The sequence below is a fragment of the Carassius auratus genome, chromosome 47, assembly GCF_003368295.1.
Source record: "Carassius auratus strain Wakin chromosome 47, ASM336829v1, whole genome shotgun sequence".
Taxonomy (NCBI): domain Eukaryota; kingdom Metazoa; phylum Chordata; class Actinopteri; order Cypriniformes; family Cyprinidae; genus Carassius; species Carassius auratus.
In genome coordinates, this window is record NC_039289.1 from 8,856,416 (window position 1) to 8,880,975 (window position 24,560).

Genomic DNA, 24,560 nt, shown 5'->3' on the forward strand with positions numbered 1-24,560 from the left:
GGAGGGTGTAGCTGCTGCAGTCATGGCTCCCAGACCGCGTATACCAGTGCAATACTAAAAAAAACTTGAAAAGAAATGCATTGTTCATGTTTAAAACCGAGAAGTGCGATTTTAGGATCCATATTTACAGTTTCAGATTAAAACCGTAGCTTTATTTTTCTCTCCCTTAAACGCGAGCGAGCTATGGATGCGCAGGTTACAAACCATTGCAGCATCAAGTCTGCAGCGAAAGCGAGCAGCCCGCAGAATGCAGCTGAAAGCCGCATCGAAAACGCACCGAAGAAGAAATCCCGCACGAGAAGAGGCAGAAGAGGAAAGCGACGGAGGGGCAAGAAGGCCAACGAGCCCCCGCCGTTTCTGCCACCGGAGGTAAATATAGATGTGTTGGCGGATGCTAACCATTAGCCAGCGGAGATTATGTGTACTGCATATCAATAACCATACTGCCATTCGATATTAAGATATAGCCTAACGATTAAAAAGGCTATTAACAATATTAAGATACATTATATTATATCTTAATATAGTAATATTAACACAGTAACAGTGTTACAAGCTGCTGGCGACTTATATTTAAATACACCAAAACTGGTAAGAGCTGCTGCCAAAATACTGTACAGTTATTTACTACTGTAAAAATTATAATACATTAGGCTAATACTAGCTGGTGCGTCTTTTGTTTTCATTTGGGTGACAGGTAGCTAATATTAATTTAATACAGTAATGCAGTAGGCTACTAATGATTGTATTATTTGTAAGACCAGAATGTGCCCTTTTTAGGTGAAAACAGAAAAAAATAACTTAAACCATGTTTAAAAAATAATAATAAAAAAATACATGCATTATAGATAAGTTTTAATGCTGGTTTATGCTGGATCCTTTACTGGTATAAGATTTTGTTGGTTAATGCTGGTCCTTTGCTGGTTTATGCTGGTCCTTTTTTGGTTTATGCTGGTCCTTTGCTGGTTTAAAATGGTCCTTTCCTGGCTTATGCTGGTCATGTGCTGGCAAAGGACCAGGGAAAGTCCAGCATAAACCAGCATCCCAGCGTCAATCATACCTTGCCAGCATATGCTGTTTTTTTTTAGTAGGGAAATAAAATGTAAATTAAAATAAGTTAATAAATAAACAACAACAAAAGTTAGATCCATAGTGCCAAAGTGTGGTTATTATTAATTTTCTAGTTCTTTCCAAGGTAGTATTTTGTCCAGTAAATGAATTATGTGCAAGGACTGATTTTTGCAAGACTGCATTTAGATTTTTATTTAATTGATTGTTTTTTTGCCCACATATCCTTATTTTTTAGGCTGAAGAGGGAAACATTGAATACAAGGTATATTATCACCAAATTGATAGTAATACATTTGATAGGATTTTATATGTATTTAATAGCATATTCATTCTCTGTTCACTCAGTTGAAGCTGGTGAACCCCACGCAGTATCGGTTCGAACACTTGGCCACGCAGTTGAAGTGGCGACTGCAGGAGGGCCGGGGGGAGGCCGTGTATCAGATTGGGGTGGAGGATAATGGTCTGCTGGTTGGACTTACAGAAGAAGATATGAAAGCCTCACTCAAGACACTTCGCAGAATGGCTGAGAAGTATGTATTGAATTCATCAACCAATTAGTTTTCTTTGATGTCAATGTGTAGGAAGTGGCTTACAGGCGTGTTGTGTTGTCTTGGTAAGACTCTGTGACTCTGCGCAGGGTTGGAGCCGATATCACGCTCCTGAGAGATAGAGAAGTGGACTGCGATAGAGCTCGACGGAAAATCGCTGAAGTTCTTGTGCGGAAAGTTCCAGATGACCAGCAGGTGAGCTTGTGACGCTTTAATCAGTTTCCATTTAATTTCTGTTGTAAATTTTGGTTGATGTGGTTTTAGTTTACATTTTTAGAATATTGCATATATAACAGTACAAAGTTTCCCTATTATTTTGTAATTTGCCAACTTTTTTTATGATAATATTTAAAATTCATAAAATTTTTTACATTTTTGAAAATAACTTTTTTATCGGAATAAAATAATCTTTTATTATTATTTCTTAAAACATTTTTAGAATAATAAAAAGGTTTTGTAAAAAGGATATATACTTGAAAATTCCAAAATTATATTTTATTCTTCTTGGAATAAAATTATTGGAATATATAAACTTGGAATCACTCGGAACCATTTTTTTTGTTACTGTTTCTTAAAAAATACAAAATAAAAATGTACAAAAAAATAAAAATAAATAATAATTAAATTTTAAAAAATAATACAATAAAAAGCTTTTAGGAGTTTGCCTACTTTTGAACAATTTATATTTTTATTTTTTTATGGAAAACACTTTTGTCTACAAACTACAATCCATTGGGTATAAATAACACACATGAAGCTGTTTAGTTGTTTTAACTTTTTTTAAGGTTATTTGTTTTCATCATTATAGTCATTCTTATTTGTGATTGACCCAACAAACTAATGATGCATTATGTATTGTCAGGTCATTGTGATTTCTGTGTTTGTGTGAGTAGTTCCTGGATCTCCGTGTGGCTGTTCTGGGTAACGTGGATTCAGGCAAATCAACTCTTCTGGGTGTGCTGACTCAGGGCGAGCTGGATAACGGACGGGGCAGGGCCAGACTCAACCTCTTCAGACACCTGCATGAGATTCAAACGGGACGGACATCCAGCATCAGTTTTGAGATCCTGGGCTTTAACAGCAAAGGAGAAGTGAGGCAGATATTTAAAACCCTTTAGTACACTTTTATTTCTACTACTTTTTTTTCAGTAGTGCATTAACTGGGATTTAAACCTTCTACTTGCTCGCATATAAGCATGTTGCTTAGATTTTTTTTCTTTCTCTTATGGTTTTAGGTCGTAAACTACAGTGACTCTCGCACAGCAGAGGAGATCTGTGAGAGCTCTTCTAAGATGATCACTTTTATTGACCTGGCTGGTCATTATAAGTACTTGAAGACCACAATATTTGGCCTGACAAGCTACTGCCCAGACTTTGCCATGCTGGTGGTGGCAGCCAATACTGGCATTGGTTAGTATTTATGCATGTATATTTATATTGCTTTAAAAGTTGATTTAAGGGCAATTTAATGCATCCTTGCTTAATACAAGTAATTATTAGTAATTTTCTAATTTTTTTCTTAAAAAATCATGATGAGCTTATTTAGCCCCAAACCTTTAAACTATAGTGTGTATTTCAATGTGATTAAATCACATTATAAATCATTAACCAACCCATATTATAACATATTATACCTTATTCTGGCATTGTAAAACTCTCCCAGCTGGCACAACAAGGGAGCACCTGGGTTTGGCGATGGCGCTGAAGGTGCCCATATTCATTGTGGTGAGTAAGGTGGACCTCTGCGGTAAAAGCACGGTGGAGAAAACGGTCCGCCAGTTGGAGAGAGTGCTCAAACTGCCCGGATGCAACAAGGTCCCCATGGTGGTGTCCAACCCTGATGATGCCGTCACGGCTGCACAGCAGTTCGCACAATCCTCCAGGTACAAGTCAATATTTCTTGTTACATAAACAGACATACTTGATTGTTTCCTGACCATAACAGGTAAACAGCCTCTTTTTGGTACTGTGCCTTTAAAACTTAAGTATGTAAATTACTTGAATACAATACAAAGTACCTTACAGCTGATAGCTGTTCAACTCTATAGTTTGTGCAGTACTTATGTGTGTAATGATGTGTTTTTCTCCCCACAGTGTGACGCCCATCTTCACCCTCTCCAGTGTGTCTGGGGACAATCTGGACCTTCTGAAGGTCTTTTTCAACATTCTTCCGCCTCTGAGCAACAGCAAGGAGCAAGAGGAGCTCATGCAGCAGCTCACAGAATTCCAGGTACAAACACACTCTTACCAAAGGACATATCATGTCTTAATTCTAAGATATTCAAAGATATTCCAAGATATTTAAAGGTTAAGGTTGTAGGACCTCCCACTAGAGGGCGCACTATCAAAACAATAACAATCGCGTGGTTTGATGACGCTAGGAAGGAGCGTGGGATGATGGGATGTGTTGTCTTTTACCCAACCGCTGACGGCCATCAATCAGACGGAAAGATAAATCTTGGATTTAACGCGAGTTCAACGATTTGCGCGAGTAGATTACATACAAAGTCAATGCAAAGACGCGATCAGACGATGGATCAGACGCATCCTCGCTTGGGTCTAGAGATGCGATGCCCCGCGTTTGGCGTGTATGCCACATAATACTAATCTTGTTGATCGTTATAATAGCATATGTTTTCTGTAAAGATACGAATCAAAACAACTCACCTGTCTAGTAAAACACAAGCGAGATCGGCATCTCTTTCTAGATGAAGTTTGTTGCGAAGCTACTTCCGCATTTGTCCACGAAACTGTTGTAATGTGGTTTCTACGTCAGTAAAGGCGGTAACAAAGGGATAACGTCACTGACAGGCGACTGCACTGCCCCGTGTCACAGTTTAAAATGGGAATTTTCTCATGATTTACAAGTAGTTGAAAACATTAGAGATATTGTTAGTAAACAGCTGGACAAAATCTATAACACTGGCCTAGTGGATTTTGGATATTTTACTGCTAAAATTTTACAAATTGTACTTTTAATGTCAGATTGATGTGTTCTTGCAGGTGGATGAGATTTACAGTGTTCCTGATGTAGGGACGGTAGTCGGAGGTACACTGTACAGGTCAGTCCACATCTGTTGTTTCAATCTTATCTGTCTAATAACTGCCTGTCGTCCACCTAGCAATGTATTAGCAACCACTCTAAACACTTTATCAAATCATATAGCAAAACCTCTGAAAGACAACTCCTAATGCCTTAGCATTACTAGCAACATCTTAGCATCCACCCAGAACACTCTAGCAACAACAAAGTAACATACTTACAACTACTTATAACACTAGTTATAACACAATGCCCTAGCTTTGTAAGCAACCGCTTAGAAAACACATAGCAATGCACTTTCACATGCTCAGAACAACTAAACATTTCACTAGCAACACCTGAGAAACCACCCAGAAAACTCTTCCAACTGTCTTATCCGGCTTTTTCCTGAGAAGCCGATGAGCGCCGCCATGATGGATTCTAACTTCCGTTTGGATGCTCGTGTTCTGGTCTCAGTGTTTTAATGGGGTAAAAAGTACGATTGAGTTAATTAAACCGAAACTTTCTAAATATATCTAAATATAAAAATGTGTGCAGGGTTAATCTCGGAGTTCATTTGGCTAGAGACATCAGAGACTGGAAATGTTAAGCGTCTTTCCATTATGAGATGGATGAGACGTCCGTGTTCAGGAAAAAGGTGGATAATTGTATCATAACCACCCAAAACGCCCTAGTGTCTGCTTAGCAATGCCTTGGTAACCACTTAGAGCGTCTTATCAAACCATAGCAACTCAGAGAAACCTATTTACTGCCTAGCAATGTATTGACATTGTAGCATCTGATTTACACCAACATCTAAATGCCCATCTTAGATCACCTTCGTAGCAAAGCTCCAGCAACCAGTCAGAACAACTTACCTACTGCCTAGCAGTGTTTTAGTTCGTAATTGACTTTCCATTCACACGCAGTGGTGTGTGTCGTGAAGGAGACCGGCTGGTCGTGGGTCCCACTGATGATGGCCGGTTCCTGAGGTTGAAGGTGTGCAGTATTCACAGGAATCGCTCCGGCTGCCGCGTGCTGAGAGCCGGACAGGCCGCCACTCTTGCACTCGGGAACTTCGATCGCTCGTTACTACGAAAGGTCTGATTTCAAACTGGAGCAAGAGGAAAAAGACTAAATTAAGTCTTTGTGTAGCCATATCTTCATGACGTCTTTTTGATCTTGAGTGTTTGTGTTTTAGGGCATGGTCATGGTGAGCCCCAAAATGAACCCTACTATTTGCTGGCAGTTTGAGGCTGCAATAGTCCTCCTGTTCCATGCCAAGACTTTCCGCCGTGGTTTCCAGGTCACGGTGCACGTGGGGAATGTGAGGCAGACCGCCACTGTGGAGTGTCTCCTTGGAAAGGTGCTTTTTTATTATTATTTTTTATTATTTTAGCTCTGTTAGCATACAGTTTTTAAAATAAAGTTCTTTCTTGTTATCTTTGGTTCTATGAAGAACCTTAAATATCAATGAAATCTTGCTGTCGCACTAATGGTTCTTCATTGTGGAAAAATATTCAATAAAATGTTCTTTGGGGAGCCATAAAAAATTCTCTTTTGTAACCTTTATTTTCTAAAACTGTGTGTATTTGTCCTCTAGGAGGAGCTGCGGACAGGAGAGAGAGCTGTAGTGTGTTTCAGATTCTTAAAGCACCCTGAGTATTTGCGTGTGGGAGCCAAGCTGCTCTTCAGAGAGGGGGTGACCAAAGGCATCGGACACGTGACGCACCTCCTACCCTCCACCCAAAACTACGTGCCTGATCAGAACCGCAACCAGAACCACAGTTAGACACATTGGGAGTGATACCATGAATCAAGAGGACATTTGACTGCAGCTGCAGTCACTTGCCTTGAGTTTGCATCCTCTAGTTCCATTGTGCACCTTTCATTTCCACTCTATAGATTTGCCAATAATTGCAGATTTGTTTGTGTGTAAATGCTCTCGACTCCTGTGACATTTGGACGGTTTTGGTACAGTGATTTACTGATTAGAGTGTATGTTTTCCAGGTGTAATGGAGCATGAAAACCTCTCCTATTTTTGCACTAGTGCGTGTTTCACATCTTAAGTTAAAGCTGGCTGACCTTTAGTGAAGCATGTGGGATTTCAAGTCACTAAGTTAGGTATCTGGAGCAGATTTCTGCAGGAACAACTCCTTGCCTGCAGCCTGCATTTTAGATATGAGAACATAATAGTAGCATTCAAGTTCAGATCCTAGGTAGTTTTAAATATGTGATGTTACCCCAGTAGATCTGATGACAGTGATTTACACAGGCAGGTCAGAAGCAAGAATCTAAGGCCCTGTCCACAGAAACGCGGGAATTTCAAAACTGCAGCTTGTTCTATGCGGTTTGGCCAAACGCCGCAGTAGGTCACTGAAACCAAAATGTTTGAAAACTCCTGGCAGAGTGAAGATTTTCAAAAACTCTGGTCGCAGTGTTATCCTGGAGACAGGTTGAAAAACACATAAAGTATACTCCCATTGAGCTCCCATTTTGCGATTTTACTGTTCTTTATGATGGTTGTTTGTCAGTGTGTAAAATATACATATTGTTGCGAATAGTTTGGTCCTGTTGCCAGGTCAGCTGTACTACCTGAACTTCGTAGGTGGTTAATATTTGTCACAAAGGCGTATGTGAACATGATACATTAAGCGATATTGTCTATTGTCTGCAAAATACAGCGCAAAGCTGGCTGCAGACACAAATGAAAACAGTTGTAACGGACAACAGTTATTGCATTGGATGTTGTCATTTTATAGTTGTTCCATTATGATCGAAAAAAATGTTGAAAAATGTCCTTACACAAATTTTAGTGAACAAGAAACAAAAATGTTAATGGAACCTAAAACGCGCAGATTTGAATATTAATGAATCGGATAATTCACAAATAATTTTACAAACACTTGACACTTTTATTATGTTTGAATTTCATGAATAAACAACCACAGGCTTGTTTTTGTTCACGTAATGTGGCATCATTTTGATGCGTTAGTTGGTGCGTTGGAACATCGCCCCCTATCTTCAGGACAGGAAAGGAACAGAAAGGGAATTTTTGGAGCTCTAGGGTTGTACGAACAGTCAGGCATGATTGGTTTTCCAGTAGCTTGATTACATTGTGCCTAGTTATAGATGCATTCACAGATGACTCCAAAAAATGTTGTGCATATTGCACGATTGTTTGTAAGCAAATATAAACAAGGTTTAGGTCATTTCCAATGGCTTACAGGTTTAACTGGGTTAATATTTTGGCAGCTTTGTGTGATGGGCATTTGTCTTGAGCATGCACAGGAACCCAGCTAACCATTGTGTCGTGTGCCCTGTTCACCCATGAACTCCTATTTTAGATATTGTGCAATTATATAAACACTGAATGTACTGATCATAGATATAATTGTACCATTTGAAGTTACGAAACGAATAATGTGATCGCTAATGCATAAAAGCTTATTTCGATTAACAGTATTTAACCCTGGGCGTTAAGTCTTTAAACATGAGCAGAACGCATTTACAAGTGTAAATAACTTGTAAAACCTTGTTTTTACAGAATTTTTAACGAAGAAATTTGTTCTGCTTTTGTTTAGGCAATGAGGCCCAATCGCTTTCAAAACTTCATTTGTTGGTCAACAGTGCATGTGGTGCTTACACAAATAATAATTAATATTGTCTGCAGTGCATCTGGTCGGCTTTACTACATTTGAGATCTATCTTCATTTCATGTACTTCTGAAAAAAGTCCTCAAAAGCCTAGGAACCTAGGATCTATTACTTTGCTATTAGTTCCTATGTAATAAAGAATTTATGTTTTATTGTGCAAACCCTTTGTAATTAATTAAAGACAAGAAATACAATTCTTTGTCATGGAAATTACAGGTTAAAACAAGGAAGGCTCTTGTAGTCACACTATATTTAGATTATTTTGAATTGCCCCATATTTGGAGTTATAAAAGAACACAATATGGGTTTACATTGCACTTGTGATGGAAGTCTATAGGGCAAGTATCAGCAGAAATGTTAAGTATTTTTTGTATAAAGCATTTTGCCTGTAGGTTACCTGGTTTGGTCTCGGTTCTATACTTTTGAAACGGTATATTTTAAATGTTAAGCTTATTCCAGTGCAATGCCTTGCTGCGTAGACTTCGATCGCAAAAGTATTACCATAAATGTTTTTTTTTTTTTTTTTTACCAGAAACAGTCTCACAGAAACCAAATGGGAAAAAGACAAAAACAGCGAGTCAAGAGTTTTGACAAGTTTTATTATGATAAATGAAAACTGTCTTTGCGCAATAAATTGTTAATTGTTCACAGAACACACTGTTGTAGCATAGCAGCAAGCACCATAAGAATAGGTTAACATAACATGGCATTATGAATAAAATAAAAAAGAAAAACAAATATTATATAAAACTCTTTATTTTCAATTTTCATTTTCAAAAGATGAATGCTTTTTGTTTTGCACATTGTGAAACAAATCAGCATTTGTGAATACATAAACTTTGTTCAAAAAGATAAAAAAAAGTACATCACTAAATCTGACACCCTTCATATGAGAGATAATACTCAGATGACTATTAATGCATCTGTACCATTCACACATTCTTAATTTCTCTTTTACTTAACAATACATGCTTGAACCTGCTTCTGAATGGTGCATCTAAGTCTATGTTGTCTTCCATAGCTTTTAACCTTAAAAACATGTATAACATACCAACATGAAACTTTTCTTATTTGTTCACCATGTAAATGTTCATCCTCAAAACTTCCTTTAGCTCTGCAGAACTAAGCGACTGTTGAAATGGTAGACAAAACTCCAGGCACATAAGCGCTGATTTGGAGAGTTGCTTAAGCAAGGCTCCTCTGTCTGGGCTTGATTCTGGGGTATAACTACAGAAGAAAAACAAATATCAGCAATCTTTAACAAAAAAGGATGCCCAAGAATAAATTACATGGAGAAAGCTTTATAAAAAAATAAATAATAAAAACTCCTCACCCCGAGGAGGTTGCGAGGTATATAGCCCTCATTGTCGGCACATCTTGCCCACCACCATTCTGTTTCTTCAGTGTCCTCTCTTCGTAAGACGGTCAAGCAGTCTCCTTCCTTAAAGGACAACTCATCTGGGCTCTCAGCATCATAGTCCCACAGGGCATAAACAATGCCCCTGTTCATGATGCCCATCTTCTCCTGCACACCTGTGGAAAAAAAACAAAAAACACCTCAATGCTACAGATTTATTGCGATAAATTACCAGTTGAGCTACAAGAAGTCCTCTTTCGTAAAGTTTCATAATGGGAGAACAGGTTTCTCACCATAGAGAAACTGTGAGCATTGGGCGTAACCCTCTTCCATCTCCTCGCACTTGTCTGCCGCCGTCTGCATATCGCTGTAGGTTGTGGCGTATACAGCAGCTCCCGATTCCACCAGGAACTTGCATACTTGCACGTTATTACAAGAAGCGGCGCAGTGCAGGGGAGTCCTAACAAGAGAGAAAGAGACATTTCATTTTGTTGTATTCAGATTACGGACAGAATTTTACGTGGTTTATATACGTGTTTTTTGCTCACCATCCATCGCTGTCTGCGGCATTCGAATTCACTCCAAACTGCACCAGGAACTTTACGATTTCCGTGTGTCCAGCACACACAGCATTGTGCAGAGCAGTGATGCCCTCATCATTGGGTAAACTGGGGTCGTCAACCTGGAAATGACATAGAGACATATACTTGAAATGCTAACTAGCTATAAATATACGTCAAGTTGTTATATTATTAGTGGACCAATTATGTAACTGATCTTAACCTGTTCCTTACCTCATATATGATCCTCTGGACGAGGTCATATTCACCCTCTAAAGAGGAGTCCAACAGAAGAGCCAGAGGGTTAAAGCGCACACGCATGCCGTGGTTGATTCGATCCGACTCCATCTTACGAAGGTTTGTTCTTTTGCCCTGAAAGGATGGATGAATATATATTTGGTTATATACAAGAACGTAATGCTGCTTATTTGCTTAAGTTCTTGGATGTGAAGTACTAATACTAGGTGTTAGCCTGACATGACTTGTTCATCTTGCCCATTGAGGGCCACTGGGTGCTACTTCTGCTCCATTTAAATGTTTAATGAGATCTGCGTGGAGTGCTCAGAATCTGAGTGTGGCTAGTTGCTAAGCGACTGCCTAGAATGGATGGTCTGATCGGAATCTCTACTGACCTGACTTGACTTCACCCTCGTTCTCGGTCTCTCTCTCTTCTCTGTCTGTGGCCATACTTATGTAGGCTAAATGGCAAGAGTCCTTCAGTATTCTATAAAGACAAGGAACCTGTCCCAAATGTTGCCCCATCCCTTGGACTTTTCTTCTAAGTCTACACTTCGGATACGTAATGCTGCATAGCATGCTGATTCATAAAATGACAAATGGTACACTTTATGGTCTCTTGGACTTTAAGGCCAAGAGACCTTAGAGTGTCTTAATTGTCAATTTATGACTCAACAGGCATAACCTTTTGTGGCCATGATACACCCTCTATGCATCCTGTTATCCCATAGACGGTAAAAGAAATGGACACAGCGACCCCATTGGAACTCAATTGAGACAAGTGAAGCCCATTTTTAGCGATTTTTAGCACTTCCGTTTCTGACGCGCTGACTCAAACGAAGCGTGACGACGTCAGCAACCTGTCTGACAGATCTTCTAGTGGCTGTGCTTGCAAACTGCCATCGTTAATCTTGCAGAGGTGCCGAGCTTGAGCGGGGAGTTCTTTGGCGTGAGTGAGCAGGAGTAAGTATTCTGATTAATTATTTTGTATAGTATTTTAAAATGTAACACCAGTACGCCATATTAAGTTAATTGCCTGCGAGCTTCTCCTCCTGTCTGTATGGTAATTTCTCTACTGTGCGACAGAGAGTCGAGTGGTTATGATGCAATCGTTAGCCTATTTTTACAAAAACTGTTTCTACGGGGCCATAATGTAACATAAAAGGTAATGGAGCCCTTTATACATTGTTGTGTATCTTTAGAAATAAATAATGGACAAACGGAGTCTTTAAACGCCTCAGATGTAAAGTTATGCTCTAACGTAAAGTTATGACGCCAAAATGAATGGGAGTCAATGGGATGCTAACGCAACTGAAGTTCTGCTACAAGACTTCAACTTCCGGTCGACTTCCTTCCCGCCTGTGTTATCCAGGTACACCATTTCGAACGGCATCCATGACTCCATACATAATATTGTCTGTTTTTTTTTTGTGGAGGGAGTTTGACTGTAATGTACTGCTCAATGATGAGTCAATATCTGACTATGCTTAAGTGTTTGCACACCTTAGCAAAGCAAAAAATACTTTTTTAAATTCAACCAATTCACCAAGAACCCTGCTGCTGGGGTACTCCCATCGGTACACATTTTAGATGTCCACCTTATATGACTCACTCATTTCAGGTGCCTTGGAGTCTCAACGATCGAATAGAAGAGTTGAACCAAGTGTGTTAGATTAGAAAGAAAGCTAAAGATCGCAACTGTGCTGTTAGGCTGGTTAATAGAAGGACAACTTCACCAACTTGAATCCAGTTTCAGGCAACTTGTTCTGAAAGTAAATGACTTTGGGTCGCTACAATTTGCTGTCATTATGAATGTCCCTAAGGTCCCTCTATAGATATGGTTTTTCCTTCTGGGAATGTAGTAGTACCTACCGGTGGTAGCATGACCTGTCCCGTGACCTCTGGAGCCTTCATATTGACACTGTCCTCCTCATGTCCCTCCTGCTCTTTCATGCTGGGATATGGAGGTGGAGGGTAAGGTGGGTATTCCTCAACATAAGGCTCTGGAGCTGCTGGGCCATAGACTTCCTGTTCTTCCTTCAGTGGTGAATCCTTCGGCACAGTTCTAGAAATGGTGCTGTCATCCAGGATAGGCGATCGAGGTGGAAGTGGTGGAGGCGTCAGCTCGTCCTCCTCTTTCTCAGATTCAGGTATTGTAGTATCACAGTGTCCCTCTGGGGGTCTAGTGCTCTCATCAGCTACCGACCTGCATCCATCTTCGCCTTCTGTCTGAAAGAAGGTAGCTGGGGTTATAGTGGTCTCCATGGCTGCCAACGTGGTTTTTTGGTAGAGGAGCTTCTGGATGTTGGGGCCACCAGGCCCTTCAGATTCAGTTATAGAGCCACGCTTTTTAAGAGGCCTGGGTGCGTGGTGCAGTCTCTTCCTCAGGGCCTCCAAATCAGCATCGCTCTGCAGCCGATGGGAAGTTGAGAGGAATGGGAGAAGTTTGGTTGGGCTGAGGGGCCGGGGAACACGTTCTACCTCCTGGCCATCAACAGAGGAGGATGCAGGGGCCATATTGTTGCTCTGGTCCACTTGGTCACCATCTAGAACTCCAGTTTTCTCAAGATAACTGCTGTCCTGCATAAGAAACTGCTGGCCTCCATTGGATGGAATGACAGGTTTCCCATATACTGTGAGAGGAAAGGAGTGAGGATAAAACATCCAGTAAAATCTATAAAATAAGTTGGGTGTTAATTTCCATTTATATTATGCAACCACTAAAAAAAGAACATTACATCTTCATGTGTACTTTTGCAAGAAGAGCAATTTGCCTATGTGCTTAAATTTTAAAGATATGCAAATCAAAGCTGTGACCAAATTACTTTAAAGTTATGTAAGAAAGGAATGCGCCTTTTCTTATCTCTTTGTGATAAGTGAGCATCACTATGAACCCTATTCAATCTGGAGGGTAGAGCACTACTTGTATTGCCATATGCACAATTTTGGTAAACACTATGAACTCAAATATGGCACAGACATTTTATATTGAAAGTTTGCTTTGAAAATAAATGTGTACAGCTGATTTTTATGGCAAATAAAACTTTCATCCCAAATATGGTTTCCTTTATGTCTTTATAAAAGGGTGAATAAACATCAATACTAGCAGAGCAATGTAGTGTCGACTTGCTACAAAATCGTTTAAGGGCACAAAAAAGCCATTTGGAATTTTCCCAATATCTAAATGAAATCTATTCAGAAACAAGCCAGACAGACTTTCTGTTGTAATAATTAAGCACGATTTAAATACTGCATCCAACCCAAAGGCTGTAATAAATCCTTTGCTCTTAATTTGTCTCTGCCCTAAAGAACTTTTTAATTAACTAAAGCACGTTTTTGAACTTTTGATTGTTCAGACGCAAAGTTCAGATTAAAACATGCTTATTTTAAGCTCAAAAATCCTGTTATTAGACTTTGAGTAATTTACATAACTACAGTATATGGAACGCATAAACATTTACAAAGAAATGTTTTCCAAATGTTTTCCACTCCTGTGCTGCAACAGTTCTCAAATCTCAGACAACAATTTGACAACAAAACAAGGGGAACTGAAGAAGAAATTGTTGTTTTGGGGTGAACCATTCCTTTAATATTAGATTATATTAGTCAATATCTTCTTTAAAGTTGATTTGGCAGCATGTCTAGTGTAACATTGCATCTTGTGAAATAGATACTTATCAAATTCCATCACAAGGTACCTCTAAATTAGTTTGGGTGTCTGTTGAGGTAGCGGTACTCACATCGAGGCTGAGAACGGGTCAGCGTACTTTGCCCTTGATAACCCTTCCCAAGAGTGCTGTGTTGGGTGTACATGGAGTAGATGGAGCTGGCTGCCACCGTCTGGGGTTTGTGAAGGGTAGTGGGGGTGGAGGTCTCTTTCCCTGCCATAGTATCTGACGTGAAAGGACGTACTGTCGCGGCAGGTAAGGTGTCTGGTTTAGGAGGCAGAGGTAGGGGTAAGGTATTGTTGTGGGATGGAAGGGGCATTGATGGTTTCTGATTGGCTGGTTTAGCTTTGCCACTAAAGGTGCCCGTGCTGTAAGGAGGTTTACTGCTGGTGGACTGCCCTGTTAGAGCAGGTTTGGGCTTGCTGGGAACAGGAGGTGGAACCTTCCCGAAGAGTCTACCTGCAGACTACAATTAAAGACTCATTAGTGTTTATTTACTATAAAATATCTCTACATTAGCACTGATTTATTGCTAATTCCTGAAAACTGTTAACATCAGGCACTCAGTGCAGTACCTGGGTGTCCCTCAATAGATCCTCAGTACTCTGGTTCTTGCGGAAGGGCAATGGCGGAGGTTTAAAATCTGCCTCAGAATCTGAAACAGATATTTAAAAAAAAAAATCAGTTTATGATAGATTAATCAACGCTCTTGAAGTTTAAACACTACGATGTCTTAGACCCCATCCACACGAAGACGCGTTTCACTGTATAAGCATACATTTTACAGGCTATTCGTCCACACGGATTCTGACGTTTTGGGAGAGTGAAACCGATATTTTTTTAAACTGTTGTCCCAGAATGGATACATTTGAAAATGCTGCCCTTGCGTTTTCACCTGGACAGCGAATCTGTATATTTTCTGAAACAATGACATCATCAGCCCACGTCTCGCCCCTAGTCAGACACCTCTACGTCACATAACAGCAACAAAAACATGAACAAAACACTGAACGATTGCATTTAATTAACACTGACACAGATTAATAAATGTATTGTTCATGTTCATTTCTATATCGGGCGTAAGGTTTATGTGCATAGTCCAAGTCTTCTTCTCCGTTTTTAGTGTGGCTCTGTGGCAGAATTACAGCGCCACATGTTGGTCTGGCATGTATACTACATCGTTTTTTGGTTTTGTGTGGACACAGATATTTCTTGAGATGAGGAAAACAAAAAGATTGGATAGGGAAAGCTCTGGCTTCGTGTGGACGTAGCTCTTGTGAAAGCATCTTCTGATTGGATCGAGACATGGCAGAGGTGCCCAATCCTGTTCTTGGAGATCTACCTTCCTGGAAAGGGTCTCATGCCTGGTTCACACCTGGACCAGCTAATTTAGATCCTCAGGAACATCTGATAATTACAGACAGGTGTTGGAGTAGAGTTGGAACTGAACTTTGCAGAGTAGGTAGATCTCAGGAAACATGACTTGGCATCCCAGTATATGGATTTGTATTTTGTTTAAAAGGTGACGTGTTGTGGATGTTACAATACTTTCGCTCATCCCAGTTTAATGGAGACACAACTTTAAGAGAAGAGTGTAAACACTGTCTCCATCAAAACATTGCTTTGTTTGTTTAAGCGGTCTGACATGTCAACTTTTTGCCCAAATAATTGCATGAGTTTGAATGTGGTTCGTTAAACGTTGGAGACGGTGTACCGTACCTTTCTCCTGGGATCCGTGGCTGGTCATGCGGGGAAGGGTGGAGGAGTGGCCATGGGTGTTGCTGGTAGTTTCTGTGTTGGAAAAGAAATCTGTCACCTTGGAGATCTTACTTGTCAAGAATCCAATCCCTGGCACATGGAAAAAGAATTAGGATGTGATATTAGGGGTTACTGGTGCGATTGGTGGAAAATATTTTAGATATATACACATACCTGTGGTCGGTTTAGGGAGAGGTTTGGGAAGGGTGGCCGTGCCGTCGGGATATGCAGGTTTCACCAGAATCTCCTGTCTGGGAGGAACCGGAGGAGCCAGGGTGGTCTGGATGTACGGCCCAACAGCGGCAACCCTAGAAGAGCCGGTGGGCTGAGAGCTCTGCCCTTCAGATGGCTGCTGGAAGTGGAAGAGAACACAATCGTTTCTGTGCATCACAAACTATATTTTTGTCCAAAAAGAACAAGAAATGTGAACATTATAAAGTTGCTAACAGGCAAGTTCTCCTTCTGTTGGAGAGCAGCTTTTTTCTTCCAGAGCCTCTCTCTCAGTTCAGCCACTCTTTTGTCCATGGTGGCCATTTCTGAGTTCCTCTTGTTTAGATTCTCTCTCTGCTGCTGGAGCTTGGCACTCTGCTCCTGGTTCAATTTATTCCTCAGCTGCAGAAAAGAGAAAATGTCAGAACAAAAGTAGGACTGTTTAATTTTGTGTGTGGGACTACGGCCTTTCAATTCTTTCGTTTTTTTCTTCTCAGTTTTAAAAATAGAGTGTATTCCTGCTATATTTTTTTCTCAAATAAAAACCAACTGGTTTACATTTTTCATGTTTATACATTTTTATGTGTGTCCAAATATCACTGTATGTGTGTATAACAGGATTGTGTTGCAGAAAGCTGTAGAACAACAGGAAAAAAGCTACCTGAAGCTCTTTGTACAGTCGCTCGAGTTCTCCGCTTGAACTCGGTCCAGCCTCGTGTGGGACGTCCATTTTGCCGCCACGTAACATGTCGAGTTGTCGACTCAACTCCTCCACCCTGCTGACGGCCACCACCAGCTCCCGCTGCTTCTGCTGAAACAGACCATTCATCTGCTCGATCTCTTCCACTAAAGACAGAGAAAAATTAGGCAGATCATTCCCTTGTTAATTAACTTCTCGTTCCCATAAGCATGATCGTTTGTTGTTGCCTCTGTTGATTAATGTAGTCGCTAATGGCATTTTTATACAACAGAAACACTAGAGTGAACTTTTCCATTAGTGGGCAAATGATCCACGACAAATGACATCTTCGTAAATTAATCTGGAAAAAGTTCTTAAACATCTTTTTTAATAAAATATGGATAAATGTCTAACTTACACCTCAATAAACATCATAATTAAAGTAAATCTAAATTATTCAGTAGAAAACCTAGGAACTTTTTTTTTTTTTTTTTTTTTTTTTTACAAATTAAATAACTCTTTTCTTATTTTATTCTAACAAGACTTATTTTTAATAATAAAATACAACTAGTCTGTAATACAATAAAACCAATATATTAATGATAACAATAATGTAGACAATAATAATGTAAAATTATAATAATTTTCTGTCTATTTAAATGGTTTTAATGAAATTGTTTTACACCATTACATTAAACAAAATAGCAAAATACTGTTTATTATACATATATATATATATATATATATATATATATATATATATATATATATATTCAAAACACTTCCCATAATCAACCAAACAAACGAGTCACAACACAACCACCAGTAGAGCAAAAATGACAAACTTCATCTTGAAGGTCAACTTTAAGGCATTTTCAGTTTTCTAACCTACTTCCGCTCATGGATTCACAGGTCCTGACCTAGTTTGCTATTGCTGATCCGTTTCTGTTCCACTTGTCCTTTGAGAGCTCGAACCCTGTGCAGTTTGGCCTCCTGGTTCTCTGCGTTGTCCCGCAGCAGTCTCAGTTTCTCCTGCTCAGATAGCTGCTGCTGCTGCTGCTGCCGCTGGTCCTGCAGCTTCAGGAATCGCAGTCTCTGTTCCTGTGTGGAGGCGTCACGTTACAATCTCCCCAGTACTCATTTTCAGACATCACTGAGTCTCAGAACAATATAAACCTATTGTTTTCATTCCCACTGATAATGGACAAAATGGTAATGCTTTTGATATGGAGACGGTAGAGTGGAGTTGTTTTATTCAAATGACCGTAACGCAAACCCTAGTGTGAAACCAATAACACCATTTCATGGATGACTTCAGACCTCATATTTAAAGGAAATGTTGTTTTAAACTAACAAACATGAAATGCTGGTCTTTAATCAAAGTGGATGGGGACCAAGGACAGCCTTGGTCACCTTTCATTTCCATTGTATGGAAAAAGAGCAGCTTGGACAATCTGCTGAATATCTCCTTTTGTGTTAAACGGAAGACAGAAAGTTAAAACACACATTTCCAATGAGTATATAACTTATTTTTTGTGTGTGAAATGTGCCTTTAAGTTGTAAATAAACATGAAATGGTCCTTTTCGTCATTGGCGCAGCTACCTTTGTTGCCAAAAGTTGTTGTTGTGCGTCGATCTGTTGTTGTTGCCGTGATGCCATCTCTTGCAACTCGCTGAGGGTGATGTCCATATGAAGAGCTGCCATCTAAAAATATATATAATTATAATGAATGGCTATGGGGAACATTTTAAAAGGTTTTACAGGATGGTAAAAATATGGTAAAACTTAGTTTTTGATTCAATTATATGCAGATGTACATGTAACTCTGTTTGCTGTGGATCAAATTATGTGTTGACCCTCATTCTGTTCCAGTCTCCTCAGTTTTAAATCACGTTAAGGCATTATTTAACAGTTGTTGTTTTTTCTAAGATGAATAGTGCTTTGCAATGTCACAATTAATTCCAGCCCCTCTTACTTTAAGTTTTGTGAGGTTTAATATATACACTTATGGCGCTTTTCCATTGTGTGATACAAATCAGTTAGTTACGGCTCAGTATGGTATGGCACGGCTCGACTTGACTCAGCTCGGTTTGCGTTTCCACTGCATTTTAATACCGCTTCAGAGTGGGCGGGATATTTGCGCTGCCTCTACCCCTGCAACTTGTGAAAAACGTTTTAATTCCACGCCCCATCAAGCTCTCGCTGGATCCACTCCTCTGCTATCAACGAGAGGAACGTTTGCATTTCCTCAGCAGACAACGAAACAGCCATTTTTGGGTTGTTAAAAAAAGGTGCGCTCATTCAAAACAGTTGCATCCGATCCTTCGCTGGCTATGTTGATTGAAATCTAGCAGTTCTGTTGAGTTTGTGTCGCAAGTTCAGTGACCCAGGTAGTAACGATTCTCTCTGGCCAATCAGTGATCAGCAGAGTTTACACATCACGGTTTGGTAATGGTATGGTTGCCATACCATGCAGCGGGAAAGCAACATTAGTTACTATGGTGGGCTGTCAGGGTCAGCCAGGCCTTCTCTGCTGGCTTACACACAGAATCACTGACTTGGTTTTAATATATTTCTTCCATCAATGTGTATTAAATTATTCCAAATAGTCTATTCTATTCATTTAATAGCTTTTATCTTGGCTGCTCTGCTTCCAGTAGTGTATGTTTATATTTGAGCCTCTGTCCAATCATATTTCAGCAATCATGTGTTGCCAGGGTCAAAGAAATCTGCCTTGATGTCTTCAGAGTCAACAGTGTGGGCACCTGTAGCTTCAAATAAATGGGAATGAAACCGTTGCTTTAACTGATTAAATTTCGACTTTTAACGCCGATATTTTCACGTCCCTTGATTGGATGGTCAGAGAGTGTACTAGTAGTCAGAGCGAGCAAACAATACAGTTTTCACTATTGTATACTCCGGTTTCTTACTGTATACACTCTATACAGTTTGCTATTGTAGATTTTCAATGCATTCTGGGAAAATATTAGCCTACTGTAAATCTAATATTTACAGTAGTACTAATGGCCGCGAAAAACAACCACACACCTCCTCGGCAATGGCTCTGAAAGACCCCTAGACGGCATTTTCAACTTTTTAATTGCTTTATATTATATATTTTTCTATTGTTTTATTCGGATGTTATTTGCAAGATATAAAGCTAGGTTTAAGATCCCGTAAGAATATCCAAGGACTCAGTTTCTGAGTCAAGTTGGGCAGATGCAGACCAATGGGTAGACTCGTTGGGAAGATGCAAGTCTTAAGAGTATGTTAAATTGGCATGTATAAAACACACGTGTACACTTTTCTTCATCATCTTTTATGAATTATTTCAATGTTACTTGCTCACTTTCCCAGTAAATCTGTGTTAACTAGTATTTTTCTCCCACAGCGGCGCTGGCAGACTTGCGGTGAGACTCATGAGGAAGAAAAGCTGTACGGTATGTTAAATTGTTAGGTCAACTTTAAAACACATGCATTTGTCTTATTTGTTTTATACCAGCAAAGGACCAGCATAAACCAGCATCCCAGCATCAAAACATACCTAACCAGCATATGCCGTTTTATTTTTCAGCAGGGAGGTGTGAAATGCATGGGCCACCACTGCTTAATTACATACATTTATTACATACAATACTTATTTCTAATTATAAAAAATAATATAAATGATGCGGAGTAATTTATATGCAGTTCTTTTGTTAGGTTTTCAAAGCGAAACTGAGTCAATCCTCTTCCCAAAGTCTGATTTTCATGTTAAGACATAATGTAAAAATTTATTTAAATCATATAGAAATGTTTTTCAATGTCAAAATTCATTCCTGTCCACGTAAGAACACAATTTAGCCACTTTATGTGCACGGTTTACTGAAAATTTCCAACTCAAACCTGAGTTAGCAACAGTAACCAAGGGGGGGTTAACAAATCTCTGAGGGAATTCATACTCACTCCATTTTCCATGTGTTTCTCCAGGCTCCCCTTCACCACGTTTCTCCTGGCAAGAGACTCTGGAGCTCTGTAACCTGTAGTTAGGAGACAGAATTAGCAATGTTGGCTAAGCTAAGCACATTTTCGCTCACACTTAGGGTTAGTGATTTGTATTAAACTTTGACGGGTAATTAGTCAAGCACCATTTGAAGTTAAAACACAAATGATACCTAAAATCATGTCGCTTTTTGTGGAGAATTGTATATTTAGACTTTGACTCAAAGCTCAACAGTTAGCATTTAGCAAACTAGCATTTGAACACACTAACAAAGAAGGTCAGGAACCTTTAGCCTGAAAAGCCTAGCTGTGCTGGGGTGAACCGCATTATATAATCACTCTTTGGCTGGAAAAACAACTAGCGCACAGTTATCCAGCATATGACTGCCAGGGTCCCACTTACATAACATAAACACTGGCGCCGCTAGCGCCGCTTATGTGGGTTACCGGATGAACGAGTCTAAGAGCAAAACAAAGCCCAAATAATGTTCTTGCTCACACTCCATAAGGGTAAATGAAAAAGGTCATAATAAGGGTTTACTGATTACACAATCATATGGGTTTTACAGTGGGGGAAACATTTATTTGATCCCCTGCTGATTTTGTAAGTTTGCCCACTTACAAAGAAATGAAGGGTCTGCAATTTTTTGGGTAGGTTTATTTGATTGTATAGAGACAGAATACCAACCAACAAATCCAGAAAAAACACATCATATAAAGGTTACAAAGTTAATTTGCATTTCAGTTAATGAAATAAGTATTTGATCCCAAAGTAAAACAAGATTTTGTACTTGGTGCAGAAATCCTTTTTGGGAAGCACAGAGGTAAGAGGTTTTTTTGTAGTTGCTCACCAGGTTTTCACACATCGCAGGAGGGTTTTTGACCCACTATTCTTTACAGCTCCCTCCACAGATTATCTATAGGATTGAGGTCTGGAGACTGGCTAGGCCACTTCATGACCTTAATGTGCTTCTTCTTGATCCACTCTTTAATTGCCTTGGTGGTATGTTTTGGTTCACTGTCATGCTGGAAGACCCATTCATGACCCATCTTCAGTGTTCTGGCTAAGGGAAGGAGGTTCTCGTCTAAAATTTTACAGTACATGGCCCCGTCCATTTGCCCCTCAATGTGGTGAAATCATCCTGTACCCTTAACAGAAAAACAGCCCCAATACATAATGTTTCCACCTCTGTGCTTGACTGTAGCGATGGTGTTCTTGGGGTCATAGTCAGCTTTTCTCTCCCTCCAAACACGATAATGCCAAAGAGCTCAATTTTGGGCAAACTTTAAACAGGTCTGTACATGTGGCTTCTTGAGCAGTGGGACCTTGCGGGTAGTGTAATACCAATGTTTTTCTTGGCGACTTGTGGTCCCAACTACCTTAAGATCATTAACAAGTACCTCCCGTGTAGTTCGGGGCTGATCTCTCACTTTCTCATGATCATCCTTACCCCATAAGGCAAGAGCTCCAGACCAAGGCTGATTAATTTTTATTTCTTCCATTTCCGAGTAATTGCACCAACAGTTGTCTTCTTCTCACCAAGCTTCTTGCTGATGGTCTTGTAGCCCATTCAAGTCTTGTGCATATCTCCAATCTTGTCTCTGACATGCTTTGACAGCTCTTTGGTCTTGCCCATGGTGATAGGAGAGGTTGGAATGGAAGATACAGATTGTGTGGACAGGAGTCTTATACATCTAACGAGCTGACATTAGAAGTAACTTCTTAACGTGGCAGGACTAATCTGTGTTCCACATGAGCTCATAACCAATCTGTGGGAGACAGAATTCTTGCTGGATGGTTGGGGATCAAATATTTATTTCACTCACTCAAATGCAAATCAATTTTCTAACCTTTATATAATGTGTTTTTTTCTCTCTCTAGATTTCTTGGTTGATTTTCTGTCTCTATCTGTCAAAGTAAACCTACCATAAAAAATTACAGACTCTTAATTCCTTTCTAAGCGGGCCAACTTACAAAATCAGCAGGGGATCATATAAATATTTTCCCCAATGTACCTCAATTCTGTGTGAAAAAAAACCACACACATAATTGCGTGTAATTGACATAATTATTGTCGACAGAGAAATAAGGAACTCTTTGTGAAGTAAAGCCAGGCGTACAGGGCCGATGTCACACGCATTGTTGTGTAACAGCCAGTCTTTGTCCAGTGAAGAGGGCCAAAGTCACTGAGAAATCTGAAACCTCACACATGGTTTCACACAACTGGGATGTTTAAACTTCTCAGGTGAATCAAAACTGTGTGGGATATTATATTTGTATTATATATTTTGATATATATTTCCAGTTACAAATAGATTAATAAATAACCAAATGAAAATTCTGTGGTATGATAACCAACAGAATAATAGCAAATAAAATTAATACATATTTTTAATACATATTTATAAGTGTAAAAAAAAAACATAATAGAACAGAATAGAAAAATAACTAAAATTTATGTGGTGCCATAACTTACACAACAATAACAAATAAACAAATAATAAAATATATGAATACAGAAACAAAAAGGGGTATTTATGAGTTAAAAAACTGCATGCAAAACAACTGACCAAAAATTACTTGAATTAACTCAAATTAATTGAAGTTGTTTGAGTTTTTACATATATAATGTAATATTATATACAAAGAACAAATCTGTAATAACACAACTTACACAAAATACCAAATTAATAGTTAATTTATTAATAGGGGGGCACTTTTGTCAAATAAATTATGTGCTATTTAGGTGTTTGATTATATGGGAGTGGCAAAAAATCATAAGAATAAGAGAAAAAAATGTGTGTATTGAATATGTGTGTGTGCAAGAGTGTGTGGGCATATGTATTGGAGACTGAATGCTTGGATGCATTCAGATGGAAAGTGATGACACACACACATACACACACACACACACATTACTCCTTCATTACTCTGACACAGGTGTTCCTGCACCATCTGAACTCTGCAGTATGAGATATAGATTTCAGTATTATCTTAATTGTTTTTCTTATACAGCATTGAGATTAATCTGATACCAGATTTGATTCTTAGAAATGTATTTTAAGAAAAAGGACCAAGTTATCTCACATGTGTTTCCTCTGGATTTTCAGAATGTCTCAAACTGTGCTCAGATTTTACCGAGATACCAAAGTGTGCAATTATATGTCAAATACTGTCATATTTGTGACACTTTCAATTTCTTCTTTTAGGTGAAACATAACTAAATACCTTATAGATAATAGCTAAAAATTATCTCCTATTCAAGCAATACAGTTTTCCATTGCGTGTGCATGCTTTTAGGACACAAGATAAAGATCCATTCTTATCTATTCCAAAGCCCCCTACCCTTAGGCCTCAAGCTGTTCTGCGGCAAATTATTCATGCCTCAACACAGCCATAACCATGTCAAATTTATAACCCCTCTATTCACAGTCGCCCATAAAAGGAAATGACATTCACGCCTATCCGCAACAATGGCACGTCCACACTGACAGCAGACCGCCGAGGGGGAGAGGATGTAATCGAATGCGTCTGTTATTTGGCAAGGAAAAAAAAGAGCCAGTCTATATTCAAACTGCCATTCAATCATACAGCAGAGAGTAAATAATAAACAACACCAAACATTCACCAACACCTTTGCACTGCATCTTTTAAAATTCTTACAAAGTTTAAATATAATTTGCAATATGATAATGGTTTATGAAAGGTAACAGGACTGATGGTAACAGGTTTGACAGTTTAATTTGACAGTAAAACTATACTTCCATTATTTATGGAAGGGGAATTGCATTACTTTATTTGAAAATAGAC

General features: G+C 39.2%; 2 protein-coding genes across 4 annotated transcripts in view; one reads left to right on the forward strand and one right to left on the reverse strand.

The window, feature by feature from the left end:
- On the forward strand, positions 1-8,827 carry LOC113065024 (GTP-binding protein 2-like). Its single transcript, XM_026236132.1, has 12 exons — positions 1-369; positions 1,307-1,333; positions 1,417-1,601; positions 1,709-1,814; positions 2,513-2,710; positions 2,855-3,029; positions 3,283-3,502; positions 3,714-3,849; positions 4,623-4,681; positions 5,571-5,742; positions 5,843-6,007; positions 6,245-8,827. The coding sequence occupies exons 1-12, from the start codon at positions 184-186 to the stop codon at positions 6,431-6,433; spliced, it is 1,818 nt and encodes a 605-aa protein (XP_026091917.1). The 5' UTR covers positions 1-183; the 3' UTR covers positions 6,434-8,827.
- LOC113065023 (apoptosis-stimulating of p53 protein 2-like) overlaps positions 8,813-24,560 on the reverse strand; it is a 26,366-nt gene continuing 10,618 nt past the window's right edge. The window contains exons 4-18 of one of the 3 annotated variants that reach the window (XM_026236129.1): positions 20,714-20,787; positions 18,371-18,472; positions 17,688-17,868; positions 16,750-16,934; positions 16,326-16,490; positions 16,053-16,227; positions 15,840-15,968; positions 14,696-14,775; positions 14,193-14,586; positions 12,325-13,085; positions 10,450-10,587; positions 10,204-10,337; positions 9,949-10,115; positions 9,632-9,831; positions 8,813-9,525 (exon numbers count right to left, since the gene is read on the reverse strand). In XM_026236129.1, coding sequence (XP_026091914.1) covers positions 9,484-9,525; positions 9,632-9,831; positions 9,949-10,115; positions 10,204-10,337; positions 10,450-10,587; positions 12,325-13,085; positions 14,193-14,586; positions 14,696-14,775; positions 15,840-15,968; positions 16,053-16,227; positions 16,326-16,490; positions 16,750-16,934; positions 17,688-17,868; positions 18,371-18,472; positions 20,714-20,787 — 2,927 coding nt within the window. In that variant the 3' untranslated portion in view covers positions 8,813-9,483. Of the gene's footprint in view, positions 9,526-9,631; positions 9,832-9,948; positions 10,116-10,203; positions 10,338-10,449; positions 10,588-12,324; positions 13,086-14,192; positions 14,587-14,695; positions 14,776-15,839; positions 15,969-16,052; positions 16,231-16,325; positions 16,491-16,749; positions 16,935-17,687; positions 17,869-18,370; positions 18,473-20,713; positions 20,788-24,560 lie in introns of all 3 variants that reach the window. The other 2 variants (XM_026236131.1, XM_026236128.1) reach the window with 2 other exon arrangements.